The sequence below is a fragment of the Lagenorhynchus albirostris genome, chromosome 14 (assembly GCF_949774975.1).
Source record: "Lagenorhynchus albirostris chromosome 14, mLagAlb1.1, whole genome shotgun sequence".
NCBI lineage: Eukaryota > Metazoa > Chordata > Mammalia > Artiodactyla > Delphinidae > Lagenorhynchus > Lagenorhynchus albirostris.
The window spans coordinates 27,211,960-27,231,280 of record NC_083108.1 but is presented as its reverse complement, the minus strand read 5'-3'; the positions used below and the strand labels follow the sequence as shown (position 1 = coordinate 27,231,280).

General features: G+C 43.2%; 1 protein-coding gene across 1 annotated transcript in view; it reads right to left on the bottom strand.

Annotated features, from left to right (window-relative positions):
* PSTPIP2 (proline-serine-threonine phosphatase interacting protein 2) overlaps positions 1–18,712 on the bottom strand; it is a 79,975-nt gene extending 61,263 nt beyond the window's left edge. The window contains exon 1 of the mRNA XM_060121077.1: positions 18,611–18,712. Within this exon, the coding sequence (XP_059977060.1) occupies positions 18,611–18,643 (33 nt within the window). The 5' untranslated portion in view covers positions 18,644–18,712. The remainder of the gene's footprint in view (positions 1–18,610) is intronic.
* Positions 18,713–19,321: the final 609 nt, after the last annotated feature.

Sequence of the window (19,321 nt, the reverse complement as noted above, 5' to 3'; positions counted from 1 at the left end):
TGTGACTCTTGGTTCTACTTGTTCCTACTGACTATAAAATAGACAATTTGGGTTGACCTTGAGGCTTTTTCAAAGTTTTAATTTAAATTTAGTTAAGTTGTAGGTTTAGTTTATTTTTAGTTTCATCACTGCCATTTCACTGAGGCCAGCCCAAGTTCAGTATATTTAGGGTTTTCTGTACTTCCTGTCCATGAAATTTGGGAATGAGAATGTTTTCATATTCAAATTTCAGACTTATGTGTGAATTAAATATCAGGATTTTAGAAGCGAATAAAAAGTAGTTCTTCCAGTACATGTTCATCTGAGTCCACTGCCTTTTCTCCTTTTCTAACTCACTGATTTCTCATCCAGCTTGATCCAGTGAACATCTTGCATGAATTTGGAGCACAGAGGATATTCAGGCATATTAGATGTGAAACACATGTTACAATGACATTCAACTGAGCTGGATCTGACTCACTGAAACTAAATCTCAACTAAATCAAGTTTAAAACTTATGTCCATGCAAACCTACACACAGATGTTGATAGCAGTTTTACTCATAATTGCACAAAATTGGAAGCAACCAAGATGTCCTGCAATAATAGGTGAATGATAAACAAACTGTAGTACATGCATACTATGGAATATTATTTAGCAATAAGAAGAAATGAGCTATCCAGCCACAAAAAGACATAGGAGAATCTTAAATGCATATTGCTAAATGAAAGAAGTCAGTCTGAAAAACCTACATACCGTACGATTCCAACTATATGACATCCTGGAAAAAGCAAAACTATGGAGACAATAAAAAGGTTGGCAGTTACCTGGGGTTCAGGGGAGGCAAGGAAGGATGAACAGAGGATTTTTCAAGTTAGTGAAACTATTCTGTATAATACTGTAATGGTGGATACATGGCATCACACATTTGTCAAAACCCATAGAAAACGCAAAGTGAACCTTAATGTAAAGTACGGACTTTAGCTAATAATACTGGTGCAGCAATTGCACACACTAATGCAAGATATTCAGGTGGACCCAACGTTAATCACAAGAGTCCTTAAAAGAGAGAAGCAGAGTGATGTGATTGCTGGCTTTAACAATAAAAGAGGGCCAGTAGCCAAGAAATGAGGGCAGTCTCTAGACACAGGAAAAGGCAAGGAACAGATTTTCCTCTTGAGCCCCCAGAGGGAATGCAGCTCTGCAGACACCTCAACTTTAGCCCAGTGAGATTCCTGCCATCCAGAACTGTAAGATGATAAATTTGTGTTGTTTTAAGTCACTGAGTTTGTGGTAATTAGTTGTAGCAGCAATAGGAAACTCATACACTCTATTTCCTTCACTGCTGTCACCAAGATCCTTAACTGTATGATACGTGTATTTGGCCACCATGGGATTCACAGACTAGAATATAAACTCCTAAAATCTCGTGTCATGTCTAGCACAGAGTAGGTGCTCAGCAAACACTCATTAAAGGCAAGATTTCTCACCCCAACCCTAACAGGTATCATCATCCAGATGTTTCAGATGCAGACACAGAGACTCAGAGAGGTAACATCACTAGCCCAAAGTCACACAGCAATAGCATACATAGCCGAACAGAGATTCAAAGCCACATTCACCCAGTGCCAAAACCTGTGCCACTGGGCCCTGAGGATAATACTGTGGAATTAGCCTCATGAGAGAAGTACAGAGATCCCTGTGGGGGCACAGAGGAGAAGCACTGTCAGGGCTGGTAAGACCAGGCCTCACAGAAGGGGAGACATTCTGGAAGCCTTGAGGAGGAATTTTCTAGGTGGAAAAGCAGGGATGGAGGTGGTTATTTTTGTTTAGGTAATTTGAAATTTTTTTGTCCATTAAGTAAAATTTAGGACCCATGGGAATGGGAGAATAAGGAAAGAGGAAGTTTAAAATGTAGAAACCATTAACAGAAGCTCGTTTGGGGCAAAAGGTCCCTAAAACAAGCTCCCTCTGGGTGTAGGGCCTTGGGGCATATGGGTCTTTGAAGCAGACTTTCTTTCCCTTTCTTCCTCTGAACCTTGCAGGATGGGATGCCTAAACCTGTGCTGTCAGCTGACTACCCTGTCATAAGATAAAATCAGACTATTCCAAACTTTTGCTGCAATGTACACCTTTCTGCGTCAGCACTTTTTTCATATTTGGAGTATTTCCTTAGGCTTGATTGTCAGGAGAGGAATTACGGTGCCAAAGTCTATGATTGTTAAGACTAATGACACATGCAGCCAAATTCTTTCCAAAAAACTCTACAGTGTTCCCTGTCACCAGCAATGACTAGGAGTGCTCACCTCCCTGCATCTTCCCCAGAGGAAGGCACTGCACTTAACACATATTTTTTTTTAACTTGCTAAATGTGATAGGTGAAAAATGTAATCTCAGTACTGTTTTAATTTGGATATTTTATTATTAGTGAGATTGAACATTTTCCATATTTTTACAATATTTTCACTTTTAGGTCTTCACTTATGAATTGGAAAGATCACTATTAAAACAGTACAAGGCCAAAAGGTGGAGAAAGCACACAGATAAACAAGTTTCTACTGCAAGGGAAAACCTGATCTTTTTTGGCTACATCTTTCTTGTTGGATAAGTACCTAACTGAGCCTTAGGTGGGCTTCCTCCCAAGCCTGGCTTCTCCAGGAGCCCCCTCTCCCACACCTTCCCCTCCTCCTTCTCTCTCTGCAGCAGAGATGTGCTCCACGCTCAGGAGACCTTCTGTGAACCCACAGCTCCAGCAGCCATGAGGGAGCTGAGAGAACAGAGAATCCCGAGGCTGTGCTGGGTCCACTTTCTATCTCCTCACCAACATGAAGCTTGTAGCTGGTCAGGGAATTCCCATGGAGCCCCACATATGTTCTCCCAGCTTCCCTCTCCCATCACTCCCAGCCCACCCCGAGCCAGGGCCTCCCTTCTGCTGTGAACTGCCCTTTCCCAAAGTGCTTACCATTTCCAAAGGATCCCTTCTGCCAGGGAGGACCCATTCCAACTAGGGTGAGGCAAATAATGACAGGACCATGCAAATACAAGATTTTCTTTAAAATTTTGTTCATTGTGGGGTTTTTTGCATTAATTTTGATTTTTAAAAATACTGCTTTAAACTATTATTTATCTTGATTCCTGAGGTTTTAGGGTTTTTTGGCATCCCCTTAAATGTTATGCCCAAGGCAAGTGCCTCACTAATCCTGGTCCTGCCTTCCTCCCACCAGCAGGGATGCCTCTGTCCAACCAGGACCTCCTTCAGTCACATTAAGGTGCAAAGAACTCAGCCACTACATTTCTTGGGTGGGGAGACTTAAAACTGTTGTAAATTTACAGAATATCTGATTATCCTACAGTGAACACACTAGGAAAAAAGAACATCAAAATCACCCATAATCTTGAAAACCAGAGATAACTTCCATTTACGTGCCTTTAAAAAACACAAAAATGCTGAGTTGAGGGGAGGAGCAGCTTTATAATCTGCTGTTCCTTACAAGGATCATAAATATGCTTCTTCAACAGCCATGTGGACAAGCTATACAAGCGTATGTCTACTGCAAAAACCTCCAGAAACTTACTCTATAACTTACCCCTGGAGGTTGGGATTTGAGGTGCTGAGGGAAGGACTCTGATGTTTTAAGTTTTCTTTTTTTTTTTTTACTATATATGCACCTGTATTGTTTTGCTATTTTACAATGAGCATGTGTCACATGCCTACTTTTAAGAATCCCAATAGGGACTTTCCTGGTGGTCCAGTTTTTAGGACTCCATGCTTCCAACGCAGGGGGTGTGGGTTTGATTCCTGGTTGGGGAACTAAGATCCCACATGCCATGCGGCAAGGCAAAAAAAATTTTTTTTTAATTTTAAAAAATACCAACAGAGGGCTTCCCTGGTGGCGCAGTGGTTGAGAGACCGCCTGCCGATGCAGGGGACACGGGTTCGTGCCCCGGTCCGGGAAGATCCCACATGCTGTGGAGCGGCTGGGCCCGTGAGCCATGGCCGCTGAGCCTGCGCGTCCGGAGCCTGTACTCCACAACGGGAGAGGCCACAACAGTGAGAGGCCCGTGTATCGCAAAAAAAAAAAAAGTAAGGAAATTCTGACATATGCTGCAACACAGGTGAACCTTGAGGACATTACACTAAGCGAAATAAGCCAGTCATAAAAAGACAAAAACTCTATGATTCCACTCACATGAGGTACTCAGAGTAGTCAAAATCACAGAGACAGAAATGTAATGGTGGTTACCAGGGGCTGGGGGAAGGGAAAATGGGGAGTTACTGTTTAATGGGTATAGACTTTCAGTTTTACAAGATGAAAAGAGTTTAGGGGATGGATGGTGGTAATGGTTGCACAAGAATGGGAATGTATTTAATACCACTGAACTGTACACTCAAAAAAGGCTAAGGTGGTAAATTTTATGTTATGTGTATTTTATCACAACTTTTAAAAAATGTGGTAGCAGACTAAAAAAGGCAACAAAAATTAAATATGTGGAATTCAGTTGCTTGGCCCCTGAATATTATGTATTGTACAGGGGGTGGAGGGTGGGGTGGTGACTCTTTAAACATCAAGTAGGTGAGACTTCAGTGTTCATTTATTCACTTGTTAAACATTTATTGAGCACATACTCTGTTCTCGGAACTGTGTCAAGCTCTAGGGACACAGAGGTAAATAAGAGAGAAGTTGACCGTAGTCCACCAAGGAAGGCAAACAAGGAAAGATGGTTAAACATAGAGTGATAAGTATATTGTTAGAAATGTGCAACAGACTTGCAGAGAAAGTCTCCTCCCCAAGACCTGGAGGCTGGAGTAGAGGTCAGTGCAAAGGCTTGGGAAGGGAGCCAAGCAACACCTCCCACCAACCTCCCTGACCCCCAATCCCCCTGGGGTGCAGCAAGCAGTCTTGTGTGGCTGCACCTCACAGAGTGAATGCCGAGGGTGTGAGGCAAGGGTCAGCCATCCTCTGTCACTACAACTTTTCTTATTTTTTATTCTGTGTGTGTGTATCTCCCTCTGCTAAAATATAGTTGTAAAAACAGTGATGTCACTGAGGTATGTGGCACTTACTACCATTCTTGGGGATTTATAAAAGCACTTGAAACTGGAAACTACCCCTATAAACAAACAGTAATATGTTTAAAGAATGAACAGTGATCTATGAAAAAATATTTAAGATCATTGCAGCCTTTAAAAAAAGAAGAAAAAAACAGTAAGGAAATATAGCATTTAAACACCTAAGAATACCCTTTTGCTTTAATTTCACAAATATTTAGCTGTGATCATTTCTGTTAGAAAAGAAAGTCTTCACTTGGTTTCTAATCCCCTAATGCAGTCCAGTGTGACTTGGTTAGTGCTAATGCAACAGCCATATCTGACCGGTAAGCTGGGAGGCTATGTAACAGTTCCCAAAGATAGATTCTCATGAATGTTACGGGTTCATGCACTGGGGTTTAAGTTGCTCTGTGCTGCCCTGAGCCTCCTTACACATACAAATAGTGTAAAGCATTTAAGGCAAGAGCATTAGGGTCGACCGGGGAAAAGCTTTCCCCTTCTCATGAAGAACAAACCCCTATCACACGTGTTAAAATCCGCTGCTTAACCTTTGTCTAACCTTCAGCCCAAAACTCACAAAGTAATACAGCTAGTCCCAGAAAGCAAGTTTAAACAAACAAGCCAACAGTCTACTGTGTCTTTTAAAAGCCTACTCTGCCTACTTTCCTCACACACATGCTGTTTGAGAAGCAAGAAGCCCCTGATTCTGAGGGAGGTTCCGAAGCCCTTGTTGGAGGCTGTGAGACTCACAGCAGCTATTTGAACAGTGGTGTCCAAAGTATCTGGTTTCCTGCTGCCTGCCTTTTCTGGAGTGAGATCACATAGCTCTGCAGTCTTCATGGATTTTCACAACATATAAGAGTTTTAAAATTCCTGGCAACCATATCTTAATTATTCTCATTTATCTAGATGGAAAATTCTAATAGTTCTATATTTTTAAAAATTACAATGGCTGTCATTCTATGAAGCTAACCAACAGTTCCTACTCTTACTTAAAGCTCCTTTTTTGTCAAAGCTGGAGATTTCTAGCATAGGCGAGGAAAGAAAAATGTCAGCCACGTCTTACTCAGTTGACCTTTTCATTAACACTGAAACTTAGATGATATTGATGCTGTAACAAAACATGTACCAAAATGGACAATCTGATTACATTTAGGAGATAGTAAATGAGAATTACAAATATTAATTTCAAAATTACCTATTAGCTGTACAAATAGAGGTACTTTGGATATTGTATATATTTGGAAGTAACAATATTTTGCTTTCACTGGCTGATGACACCTATAGTTGCCTTTACCAGAAAAATCCATAAATTAACATGCAACCATTTACACTTATACCAAGTTTGCACAAACCAAGTCTTCCTGACTTTAGAATTAACTTTAACTATGTGTATTTATCTGTGCATGTGTTCCCATAATGGGTATCTGAGACACCAAACTCAGAATTCTACATTCACTGTGTAAGTCCAATCTGAATAAACTGTTTGTGGGGAAAAAAAAAAAACTTGATATAGTGGAGCATTAAAAAAAAGCCTCTGATAAAGATGAATAATGTCCCCTCAAAAACAGGAATTAGAAAGACCAGGAAGAGTACTTCTGCTGTCAGTGTCCTTGTTCCCACAGTGAGCCAAAGCCATCCCCCGCCTCTACAGGAGACCCTCCAACACTAGCAGACAGCAGAAGCAAGAAGAACTACAATCCTGCAGCCAGTGGAACAAAAACCACATTCACAGAAAGACAGACAAGATGAAAAGGCAGAGGGATATGTACCAGATGAAGGAACAAGATAAAACCCCAGAAAAACAACTAAATGAAGCAGAGATAGGCACCTTCCAGAAAAAGAAGTCAGAATAATGATAGTGAAGATGATCCAGGACCTCGGAAAAAGAATGGAGGCAAAGATCAAGAAGATGCAAGAAATGTTTAACAAAGACCTAGAAGAATGAAAGAACAAACAGAGATGAACAATATAATAACTGAAATGAAAACTACACTAGAAGGAATCAATAGCAGAATAACTGAGGCAGAAGAACCGACAAGTGACCTGAAAGACAGAATTGTGGAATTCACTGCCACGGAACAGAATAAAGAAAAAAGAATGAAAAGAAATGAAGACAGCCTAAGAGACCTCTGGAACAACACTGAACGCAACAACATTTGCATTATAGGGGTCCCAGAAGGAGAAGAGAGAGAGAAAGGACCAGAGAAAATATTTGAAGAGATTATAGTCGAAAACTTCCCTAACATGGGAAACGAAATAGCCACCCAAGTCCAGGAAGCACAGCGAGTCCCATACAGGATAAACCCAAGGAGAAACACGCCGAGACACATATTAATCAAACTGGCAAAAATGAAAGACAAAGAAAAATTACTGAAAGCAGCAAGGGAAAAATAACAAATAACATACAAGGGAACTCCCATAAGGTTAACAGCTGATTTCTCAGCAGAAACTCTATAAGCCAGAGGGAGTGGCATGATATACTTAAAGTGATGAAAGGGAAAAACCTACAACCAAGATTACTCTACCCGGCAAGAATCTCATTCAGATTCGACAGAGAAATCAAAAGCTTTACAGACAAGCAAAAGCTAAGATAAATCAGCACCACCAAACCAGCTCTACAACAAATGCTAAAGGAACTTCTCTAAGTGGGAAACACAAGAGAAGAAAAGAACCTACAAAAACAAACCCAAAACAATTAAGAAAATGGTCATAGGCACATACATAGCGATAATTACCTTAAACGTGAATGGATTAAATGCTCCAACCAGAAGACATAGGCTCACTGAATAGATACAGAAACAAGACCCATACATATGCTGTCTCCAAGAGACCCACTTCAGACCTAGGGACATATACAGACTGAAAGTGAGGGGATGGAAAAAGATATTCCATGCAAACGGAAATCAAAAGGAAGCTGGAGTAGTAATACTCATATCAGATAAAATAGACTTTAAAATAAAGAACAAAACAAGGAAGGACACTACATAATGATCAAGGGATCAATTCAAGAAGAAGATATAACAATTATAAATATATATGCACCCAAAATAGGAACACTTCAATACATAAGGCAACTGCTAACAACTATACAAGAGGAAATCGACAGTAACACAATAATAATGGGGGATTTTAACACCTCACTTACACCAATGGACAGATCAACCAAAATGAAAATATATAAGGAAACAGCAGCTTTAAATGACACAACAGACCAGATAGATTTAATTGATATTTATAAGACATTCCATCCAAAAACAGCAGATTACACTTTCTTCTCAAGTGCACATGGAACATTCTCCAGGATAGATCACACCTTGGGTCACAAATCAAGCCTCAGTAAATTTAAGAAAATTGAAATCATATCAAGCATCTTTTCTGACCACAACACTATGAGATTAGAAATGAATTACAAGGAAAACAATGTAAAAAACACAAACACATGGAGGCTAAACAATACGTTACTAAATAACCAAGAGATCACTGAAATCAAAGGGGAAATCAAAAAATACCTAGAGACAAATGACAATGAAAACACGATAATCCAAAACCTATGGGATGCAGCAAAAGCAGCTGTAAGAGGGAAGTTTATAGCTATACAAGCCTACCTCAAGAAACAAGAAAAATCTCAAATAAACAATCTAACCTTACACTTAAAGGGACTAGAGAAAGAAGAACAAACAAAACCCAAAGTTAGTAGAAGGAAAGAAATCATAAAGATCAGAGCAGAAATAAATGAAATAGAAACAAAGAAAACAATAGCAAAGATCAATAAAAATAAAAGTTCGTTCTTTGAGAAGATAAAATTGATAAACCATTAGCCAGATTCATCAAGAAAGAGGGAGAGAACTCAAATCAATAAAATTAGAAATGAAAAAGGAGAAGTTACAACAGACACTGCAGAAATGCAAAGCATCCTAAGACACTACTACAATCAACTCTATGGCAATAAATTGGACAACCTAGAAGAAATGGACAAATTCTTAAGAAAGGTATAACCTTCCAAGACTGAACCAGGAAGAAATAGAAAATATGAACAGACCAATCACAGAAAAGGAAATTGAAACTGTGATTAAAAATCTTCCAACAAACAAAAGTCCATGACCACATGGCTTCACAGGTGAATTCTATCAAACATTTAGAGAAGAGCTAATACCCATCCTTCTCAAACTCTTCCAAAAAATTGCAGAGGAAGGAACACTCCCAAATTCATTCTATGAGGCCACCATCACCCTGATACCAAAACCAGACAAAGATACTACAAAAAAAGAAAATTACAGACCAATATCACTGATGAATATAGATGCAAAAATCCTCAACAAAATACTAGCAAACAGAATCCAACAACACATTAAAAGGATCATACACCATGATCAAGTGGGGTTTATCCCAGGGATTCTTCAATATGTGCAAATCAATCAATGTGATACCCCATATTAACAAATTGAAGAATAAAATCCATATGATCATCTCAATAGATGCAGAAAAAGCTGTTGACAAAATTCAACACCCATCTATGATAAAAGCTCTACAGAAAGTGGGCATAGAGGGAACCTACCTCAACATAATAAAGGCCATATACGACAAACCCACAGCAAAAATCATTCTCAATGGTGAAAAACTGAAAGCATTTCCTCTAAGATCAGGAACAAGACAAGGATGTCCACTCTCACCACTAGTATTCAACATAGTTTTGGAAGTCCTAGCCACAGCAATCAGAGAAGAAAAAGACATAAAAGGAATACAAATTGGAAAAGAAGAAGTAAAACTGTCACTGTTTGCAGATGACATGATACTATACATAGAGAATCCTAAAAATGCCACCAGGAAACTACTAGAGCTAATCAATGATTTGGTAAAGTTGCAGGATACAAAATTAATGCACAGAAATCTCTTGCATTCCTATACACTAATGATGAAAAATCTGACAGAGAAATTAAGGAAACACTCCCATTTACCATTGCAACAAAAAGAATAAAATACCTAGGAATAAACCTACCTAGGGAAACAAAAGGCCTGTATGCAGAAAACTATAAGACACTGATGAACGAAATTAAAGATGATACCAACAGATGGAGAGATATACCATGTTCTTGGATTGGAAGAATCAATATTGTGATAATGACTATACTACCCAAAGCAATCTACAGATTCAATGCAATCCCTATCAAATTACCAATGGCATTTTTTACGGAAGTAGAACAAAAAATCTTAAAATTTGTATGGAGACACAAAAGACCCCGAATAGCCAAAGCAGTCTTGAGGGAAAAAAACGTAGCTGGAGGAATCAGACTCCCTGGCTTCAGACTATACTACAAAGCTACAGTAATCAAGACAATATGGTACTGGCACAAAAACAGAAGGATAGATCAATGGAACAAGATAGAAAGCCCAGAGATAAACCCACTTACCTATGGTCAACTAATCTATGACAAAGGAGGCAAGGATATACAGTGGAGAAAAGACAGTCTCTTCAATAAGTGGTGCTGGGAAAACTGGACAGCTACATGGAAAAGAATGAAATTAGAACACTCCCTAACACCATACACAAAAATAAACTCAAAATGGATTCGAGACCTAAATGTAAGATTGGACACTATAAAACTCTTAGAGGAAAACATAGGAAGAACACTCTTTGACATAAATCACAGCAAGATCTTTTATGATCCACCTCCTAGAGTAATGGAAATAAAAACAAAAATAAACAAATGGGACCTAATGAAACTTAAAAGCTTTTGCACAGCAAAGGAAACCATAAACAAGATGAAAAGACAACCCTCAGAATGGGAGAAAATAGTTGCAAATGAATCAATGGACAACGGATTAATCTCCAAAATATATAAACAGCTCATGCAGCTCAATATTAAAGAAACAAACAACCCAATGCAAAAATGGGCAGAAGACCTAAATAGGCATTTCTCCAAAGAAGACATACAGATGGCCAAGAAGCACATGAAAAGCTGCTCAACATCACTAATTACTAGAGAAATGCAAATCAAACCTACAATGAGGTATCACCTCACACCAGTTAGAATGGGTATCATCAGAAAATCGACAAACAACAAATGCTGGAGAGGGTGTGGAGAAAAGGGAACCCTCTTGCACTGCTGGTGGGAATATAAATTGATACAGTCACTATGGAGAGCAGTACGGAGGTTCCTTAAAAAACTAAAAATGGAATTACCATATGATCCAGCAATCCCACTACTGGGCATATACCCAGAGAAAACCATAATATAAAAAGACGCATGCACCCCAATGTTCATTGCAGCACTATTTACAACAGCCAGGTCATGGAAGCAACCTAAATGTCCATCGACAGATGAATGGATAAAGAAGTTGTGGTACATATATACAATGGAATATTACTCAGCCATAAAAAGGATGAAATTGAGTCATTTGTTGAGACATGGATGGATCTAGAGACTGTCATAGACAGTGAAGGAAGTCAGAAAGAGAAAAACAAATATCATATATTAACGCATGTATGTGGAACCTAGAACAATGGTACAGATGAACCGGTTTACAGGGCAGAAGCTGAGACACAGATGTAGAAAACAAACGTATGGACACCAAGTGGGGAAAGCTGCGGGTGGGTGGGGATGGTGGTGTGCTGAACTGGGCGATTGGGATTGACATGTATACACTGATGTCTATAAAATTGATGACTAATAAGAACCTGCTCTATAAAAAAATAAATTAAATTAAATTAAAAAAAAAGAAAGTCCAGGAAGGATAAGAATGGAGGTCTAATCATAATATACTACTTAGCTTTAAACTAAACAATCTTTACATGCTGTGGGAATTCCCTCGTGGTCCAGTGGTTAGGACTCCATGCTTTCACTGCTGTGGGTCAGGGTTCAATCCCTGGTGGGGGGAACTAAGATCCCACAAGCCATGCGGCCAAAAAACAAACAAACAAAATAAAGCAATCTTTACATGCTGTGATAACATAAATAATGTTTATATTGTTTTTCATTATAAGCCTTTTGGAAATATTTGGATATTTAAAGAATGTGCTTGCATCATCTAGATTTTTTTAAGGCTTGTTAACAAACTTTTGTTTCCTCTTTACTTGTTCAGATTTTGTTTTATATATTTCAATAAGAATTTCGTATTTTCCTTAGAAGGTAGGTCCCATGCCTCTTATTAAATCTTAAAGAAGCTAAAACAAGAAAAAAGGATTTTGATAATTATTTTAAAGATAGACCCCAGTGGCTGCTCTAGGAAGAATGAACTGGAGGGGGCAATCGTCAATGACTTTGCCTTGCATTTTGCCACCAGGCAGGACAATAGCCCTCCTGTTGTGTTTCTAGGGACTGGTTTCCAAGGGAGAGGATTAAAAAAGAAAAGCAACAGCCTATACATTGTATGAAATAGCACATGGGAAAAAAAAAAAAGAAAAGCATATGGGGGGCTTCCCTGGTGGCGCAGTGGTTGAGAGTCCGCCTGCCGATGCTGGGGACATGGGTTCGTGTCCCAGTCTGGGAAGATCCCACATGCCGCGGAGCGGCTGGGCCCGTGAGCCATGGCCGCTGAGCCTGCGCGTCTGGAGCCTGTGCTCCGCAATGGGAGAGGCCACAACAGTGAGAGGCCCGCGTACAGCAAAAAAAAAAAAAAAAAAAAAAAAACCACATGGTGTGATAACCTGTTTTCTTCTTTGTTTATTTAAGAAAAAAAGCACCCTCCCATACTGTATAGAGAAAAGTCAAGGAGCAAAGCCAAATGCAGCACCAGCTCAAGCTCTGGTAATACCCAGAATGACCAGATTCCAAAGTGGCCAGAGGTTTGAAGCAGAGGGACAGCCCTGGGTGGCCAGGGGCAATGAGCAAGCTCCTTCCCCTGGTCACTCACCAGGCAGAGCAGAGAGGCCACACCCACTGCAGGTGTTGGGGTGGGAAGAGTGCAGGACAGACAGTAGGAAGCTAGTCTGGGCCAAGAGCCGTAAGAATCAGGAAGACCAGGTCAAAATATAAGGGTCTAGAGGACAAACAGGGTCAGGCTGGGCCTCACACCCTTGTGAGGAATGTGGGGCTCTCCTGTGGCAGGACATTTTGCTCTTCTGGAGCAGGTTGTACAGTCACCTGTGCACGGCTACATGGATCACAGGCCAAAGGCTGGGACTTTCCCTCTGCGGCCTCCTTCCCTGGAGCCCTGGAAACCACATCCATGGTCCCCGTCTTATTCTGACAAGGTACCACCAACATTAACCAGAATAAATAACAGCACCACTTAGCCACATGACTGCTGGGAGGGAAACAGCACACAGGCGTTGTGTCCGAGTCAGGCAAACTTGGTTGGGGACGATCCCAGTTTTAAAGAACACTTGAGTATTCTCTTTTCAAACAAATCCACCTAAAGGTTCCTTTAACTAAACTCTCCATGGGGCATTTGAATAAGATTATTTGTAAAGTATGCGCGGACTTATACCTTTTCAGGAACATCTACGTAACCATGGGTCTCTCAACTTTCATGGAACATTCCTCTCCTGGCCCTGTGATGGCTCCTGTGAGGGTTGAATCCCTACATCTCTGCCTCTCTTTCTCTGACCCCTCTCTCTTCCTGCCAAAATACAGGTAGTCACCAAGAGTGCTTCTCTGGGGACCTCTTATCTCTTGATTCTTTCTCCTCGAGTAACTGTCACCCATTTCCTTTGTCACCTCTGTGCTGATAATAGTCGACAATCACAAGTGCTCACTATGCGCCAGGCACGTACTAAACTCTGATTTAATCCTCACAACAGTCCTAGAGCGTAGACAATGGTATTGTCCTCATTTTTCTACATGGAAAAACTGAGTATGGGAGTTGAAGTAATCTGCCCAAGGTCACCCAGCTACAAGGGGCAGACCCGGGATTCAAACCTGGCCAGGCCACCTCATAGTCTCTGCTTCTGCGCGTTATGCTGTTCCGTGCACTCTCTTGCTTGGACACCCTTTCCAAGGTACTGGGGCCATCTCCACCAGCCCCTCAAACCCAGAATGTTGACATCAGAGCACACTCACTGACGTGTTTGTACTGGTTGTTAAAATATTAAAATACCCCCAAACCTTGCTGTCTGGCACCCTGTTCCTTCCCCAAGACCTCCCCATATCCAGCAACCCTGGCATGGTCCTGGGGGGTGGGGGCCGGGTGGGGGGGTTCAGGATGCTCCTGGCCTGCCTATTGTCAATACCGCTTCTGCTTCCTCTTCCTTCCCTCCCCACAAACCAGTTCCTCATCTGACTTCCTTATTTCTGGGGTCCGCAACTCATTTTCCTGTTCACCTTACACACAGCTTCCTTCAAGCTCTCCTTTCCTCTCTCCTACTGCCCAGCTTCAATTGGTGACCCTGTCCTGTGGCTCTGACTTCTTCTACCCTCTGCCATTCCTCTCATCTGTCTCCTCCTGTCCCTTCCCTATGATTTCCATCCTGGAACAGACCCTTTCTACCCCTGGCCCAGTTTTCTTCACTCCTGCTAGACTCTCCCATCCCCTGACCCCTTTGCCCTCTACATCCCTGAGGACACGCATTCAAGACCAAAGCCCGCCCTCCCTGCCGGCTTCCTAATGAGGAATCTACCTTCAACCCAAGTGTATGGTCTTAACCGCTGCAAATGCCACCTCTATACAGAGAAGGTATTTTCTTAAATATTTATTAAATTCACTCAACTGATACCCACCTTGTTTCCAAAGTTTTCTACCTTATGTAATCACAACCTTCTTGTCCTTGAAGCATGAAAGTTATTGCCATCTCCTCAGTGATAACAACAGCCTTGCTCCCCACCCCCACCCCTGAGAGTGTGAGAGCATCGCAGGCAGCCCCTGAGGTCTCCAACAGTTTCCCTTCTGCCCCTTGTCTCCCAAATCCAGGCTGACTGTCCCATCTCCCTGATTCCTAAGCCCACATGCAAAGCACCATCGCAGTTCTGGGGGCTCAGTGGATGGTGGGAGCCAATGCAAACCTCCCAGGAGCTCATGGTTGGAGCTGAAGGAGAGCAGGTCTATGCAGAGTCCTGCTCCACTATTTAATAGCTCTACAAACTTGGGGAATGTTGCTTAACCTGTCTGCCTCTCAGTTTCCTCATCTGTAAAATGGGATACTCAGTAAGGGTAGTTGTGAGACTTAATGAGTGGTATGTGTAAAGTGTTTAGAACAGTGCTTGCCACAGACTCTATACACAGTAATATTAGCTATTACTGTTTTTATTATTTGACATAAAGTATAGGAAATTAGAGATGGAAGATATCTTTGCAAACTATCTCTCAGGATCTCATATCTTCTGAAAGTAAAAGCTCAGAGGGGAAAAAAAGAAAGTAAAAACCCAGAAATTTCTCTGCCTTGGACCTTCACCCTACCTCTAACTCCCAACACAGATCTCACGTCTCCCCCCTCCCCTAACCACTCCTGCAAGTCTGCACTGGGAGCGGCTGGGGGGCTGCCTTCCTATGGCCTGGGAGACCTCTGAGGATGGAGGCCGCAGCTCTCACCCCACTACATACCCTGTCAGCCTTACAGATCCACTGTACTCATTCAACCACTATTTGCTGAGAACCTACTGGCATCAGCCTGTGCAAGGGGCAGTGGCATTGAAAGCCAGCACAATAGCTGTCCACAAGGTGCTCACATGCTTGTAGGCCCCAAACTCAAAACCATAAACTGACAAATGCTATGAAGGAACAGAACATGTGCTATTGGGTGCAGTCAGGAAAGGCTTCCCTGAAGAGAAGACACTGAGCAGAGATCTGAAAACTGCATGTTACATTATTATTTTTTTTAATTTTCAATTTTTTATTTTTTCTTACATCTTTATTGGAATATAATTGCTTTACAATGGTGAGTTAGTTTCTACTTTATAACAAAGTGAATCAGTTTTACATATACATATGTACCCATATCTCTTCCCTCTTGCATCTCCCTCCCTCCCACCCTCCCTATCCCACCCCTCCAGGCGGTCACAAAGCACTGAGCTGATCTCCCTGTGCTATGCGGCTGCTTCCCACTAGCTATCTACCTTACGTTTGGTAGTGTATATATGTCCATGCCTCTCTCTCACTTTGTCACAGCTTACCCTTCCCCCTCCCCATATCCTCATGTCCATTCTCTAGTAGGTCTGTGTCTTTATTCCTGTCTTACCCCTAGGTTCTTCATGACACTTCTTTTTTCTTAAATTCCATATATATGTGTTAGCATACAGTATTTGTCTTTCTCTTTCTGACTTACTTCACTCTGTATGACAGACTCTAGGTCTATCCACCTCATTACAAATAGCTCAATTTCGTTTCTTTTTATGGCTGAGTAATATTCCATTGCATATATGTGCCACATCTTCTTTATCCATTCATCCGATGATGGACACTTAGGTTGTTTCCATCTCCGGGCTATTGTAAATAGAGCTGCAATGAACATTTTGGTACATGACTCTTTTTGAATTATGGTTTTCTCAGGGTATATGTCCAGTAGTGGGATTGCTGGGTCATATGGTAGTTCTGTTAGTAGTTTTTTAAGGAACCTCCATACTGTTCTCCATAGTGGCTGTACCAATTCACATTCCCACCAGCAGTGCAAGAGTGTTCCCGTTTCTCCACACCCTCTCCAGCATTTATTGTTTCTAGATTTTTTGATGATGGCCATTCTGACTGGTGTGAGATTATATCTCATTGTAGTTTTGATTTGCATTTCTCTAATGATTAATGATGTTGAGCATTCTTTCATGTGTTTGTTGGCAGTCTGTATATCTTCTTTGGAGAAATGTCTATTTAGGTCTTCTGCCCATTTTTGGATTGGGTTGTTTGTTTTTTTGTAAGAGCTAACACCTATCCTTCTCAAACTCTTCCAAAATATAGCAGAGGGAGGAACACTCCCAAACTCATTCTACGAGGCCACCATCACCTTGCTACCAAAACCAGACAAGGATGTCACAAAGAAAGAAAACTACAGGCCAATATCACTGATGAACATAGATGCAAAAATCCTCAACAAAATACTAGCAAACAGAATCCAACAGCACATTAAAAGGATCATACACCATGATCAAGTGGGGTTTATTCCAGGAATGCAAGGATTCTTCAATATATGCAAATCAATCAATGTGATAAACCATATTAACAAATTGAAGGAGAAAAACCATATGATCATCTCAATAGATGCAGAGAAAGCTTTCAACAAAATTCAACACCCATTTATGATAAAAACCCTGCAGAAAGTAAGCATAGAGGGAACTTTCCTCTATATAATAAAGGCCATATATGACAAACCCACAGCCAACATCATCCTCAATGGTGAAAAACTGAAAGCATTTCCACTAAGATCAGGAACAAGACAAGGTTACCCACTCTCACCACTCTTATTCAACATAGTTTTGGAAGTTTTAGCCACAGCAATCAGAGAAGAAAAGGAAATAAAAGGAATCCAAATCGGGAGAGTGTTACACTTTGAGGGGAAGAAAGGCAGGTCTCTGTACCCTGCTTTTTCCCACAATGCCTGTCATGGGACCCAGAAGTCCTTTATTCTACCCAAAGAACTCCCAGGCCTCTTCAAGGGGACAGCTGCGAGGTTGTTCACCTTCTCTGTGAAGCTGAGGGGGGTGGGGGTTGGGGGCGGTGAGCTGCACCCTACAGGTGGGCAGTGTCCCAGGAGAACCTCAAAATCTCCAGGAAAAGGGACTTCACAAAGCAGGGTCTAAACTGTGTCCCGAAGGTTACAGGGCCAGGTTTCTCTACCCAGCAGCTCTAGATAGGGGCCAGGAACCTGCTAAGCAGCTATGAGGCTGAATGGGGGACAATCAGGGTCTCAAGTAAGGAGCTGGGGCGGCTTGGCAGCAGTGGGTCAGTCTGGAGACGTGCTGACTTTCTGCTCCTGCCTTAAAGGGATGAGGGCGGTTCCTCCGAATGAGGGGGTACAGACCCTTGAGGGGCACCTGCGCAGTCAGATGACGGGGGGAAGACGACTGGACAGAGGGAGAGGGGCAGGCAGAACTGCTGCCTCCTGGTTGGGCCCGTCCTCGGGCTCAGATGTCCCCACCACCTCGCAGGGTCTCACACACGCACCAACCTCCCCCTGGGCGGGGGCAAAGACAGGGAGAGGCTCAGGAAGCGGAGCTGCAGAACCCGGCAAAGCTTCTGCTAGATAACACCTCTAGGGTTGTCTGCCGGGGCGAGCCGGGAGCTAATGGGGCTCGGACAGGCTGTACGTTTCCGCGGACCTGGAAAAGCCGATCAGCCTGGCGAAGTTCACCCCACGTTCTGCGCCCACGTCCCCCCCAAATCCGCTCACAGCGCAGCCTCAGGGGCCACCGGCGACTCTCCCCGGACGGGTGACTCCTCCTTTTGGGTCTCGGTTTCCCCATGAGATGAGGGGGTAATGTCCCGACTCTAAGGCTACACCCGTCAGCAGTGTCCCGGGGCGCGGGCGGCCGAGGGGGAGCCTAGGAACCGGATCCCGGGGACCCGCGGGCGCGCGGTGGGCTGGGGGAAGCGCAGAGAGGGGCCGGCGGCGGTGCCTCCCCTCGCGTTCTGCCCCGGAGCACTGGGCAGGCGCCCACGTCTCCCCTCGGAGCCCCCGTTCCCGAGCCCGGCGATGGGTCGCTTACCCCGCCGACTTACCCAAAAGTTCCCCTTGAACAGTGAGCCCGTCATGGCCGGCGCGCGAGGAGAGGAGAAAGCCAGAGCAGGCGCGCTGCGACGCGGACTGTCAGGGCCGGCGGCGCGTCCCGCCCCCGAGTCCCGCCCCCGCGCCTGCCCCGCGCAGCCCCGCCCCGCGCCGCTAGCACCCGGCACGCCGCACTCGTCCCGCGCGTAACGGAGGGACTGCCCGCGGGTTAGAGCCCTGCGGCGTCAGCCTTCAGTTAGTCAGCCCTACATTCCCCCTCCTTCGGGAGGCCTTTAGGATTGGAAGGAACCGGTCCTGTCGCCTCCCCAAATTCGGCTCCGTTCCTGCCCACAAGCCCCCTCCTCCCTCGACCCAATTCCTCACGGAGAAATCCAGGCTTGCGCGGTGGTGGAAGGAGCCCCCGCCGGATCGGAGGTGGTCGCGGGGACAGCGCGTCGGCTCTGTGAAGCCTGAGCACTGACAATGCTAGCGGCCGCGTCAGGTGTGGACGCTTCATCTAGTCAAGTGCAGGACCCCAGAGGCGCCCGCCACAGACAGACAAGCACGGTTTAGTCTCAAAGTCATGGAAACATCACTGATACTGTTTCCGCTTGACTCTAGGTCCCTCAGTGGGGTCCTTACAAGGCATCCGGGAACTCAGCTCCTCGCGACCCTTCCGCATCTTAGGACCCAGACCCAATACCCTTTTCCACCAATCCCATTCC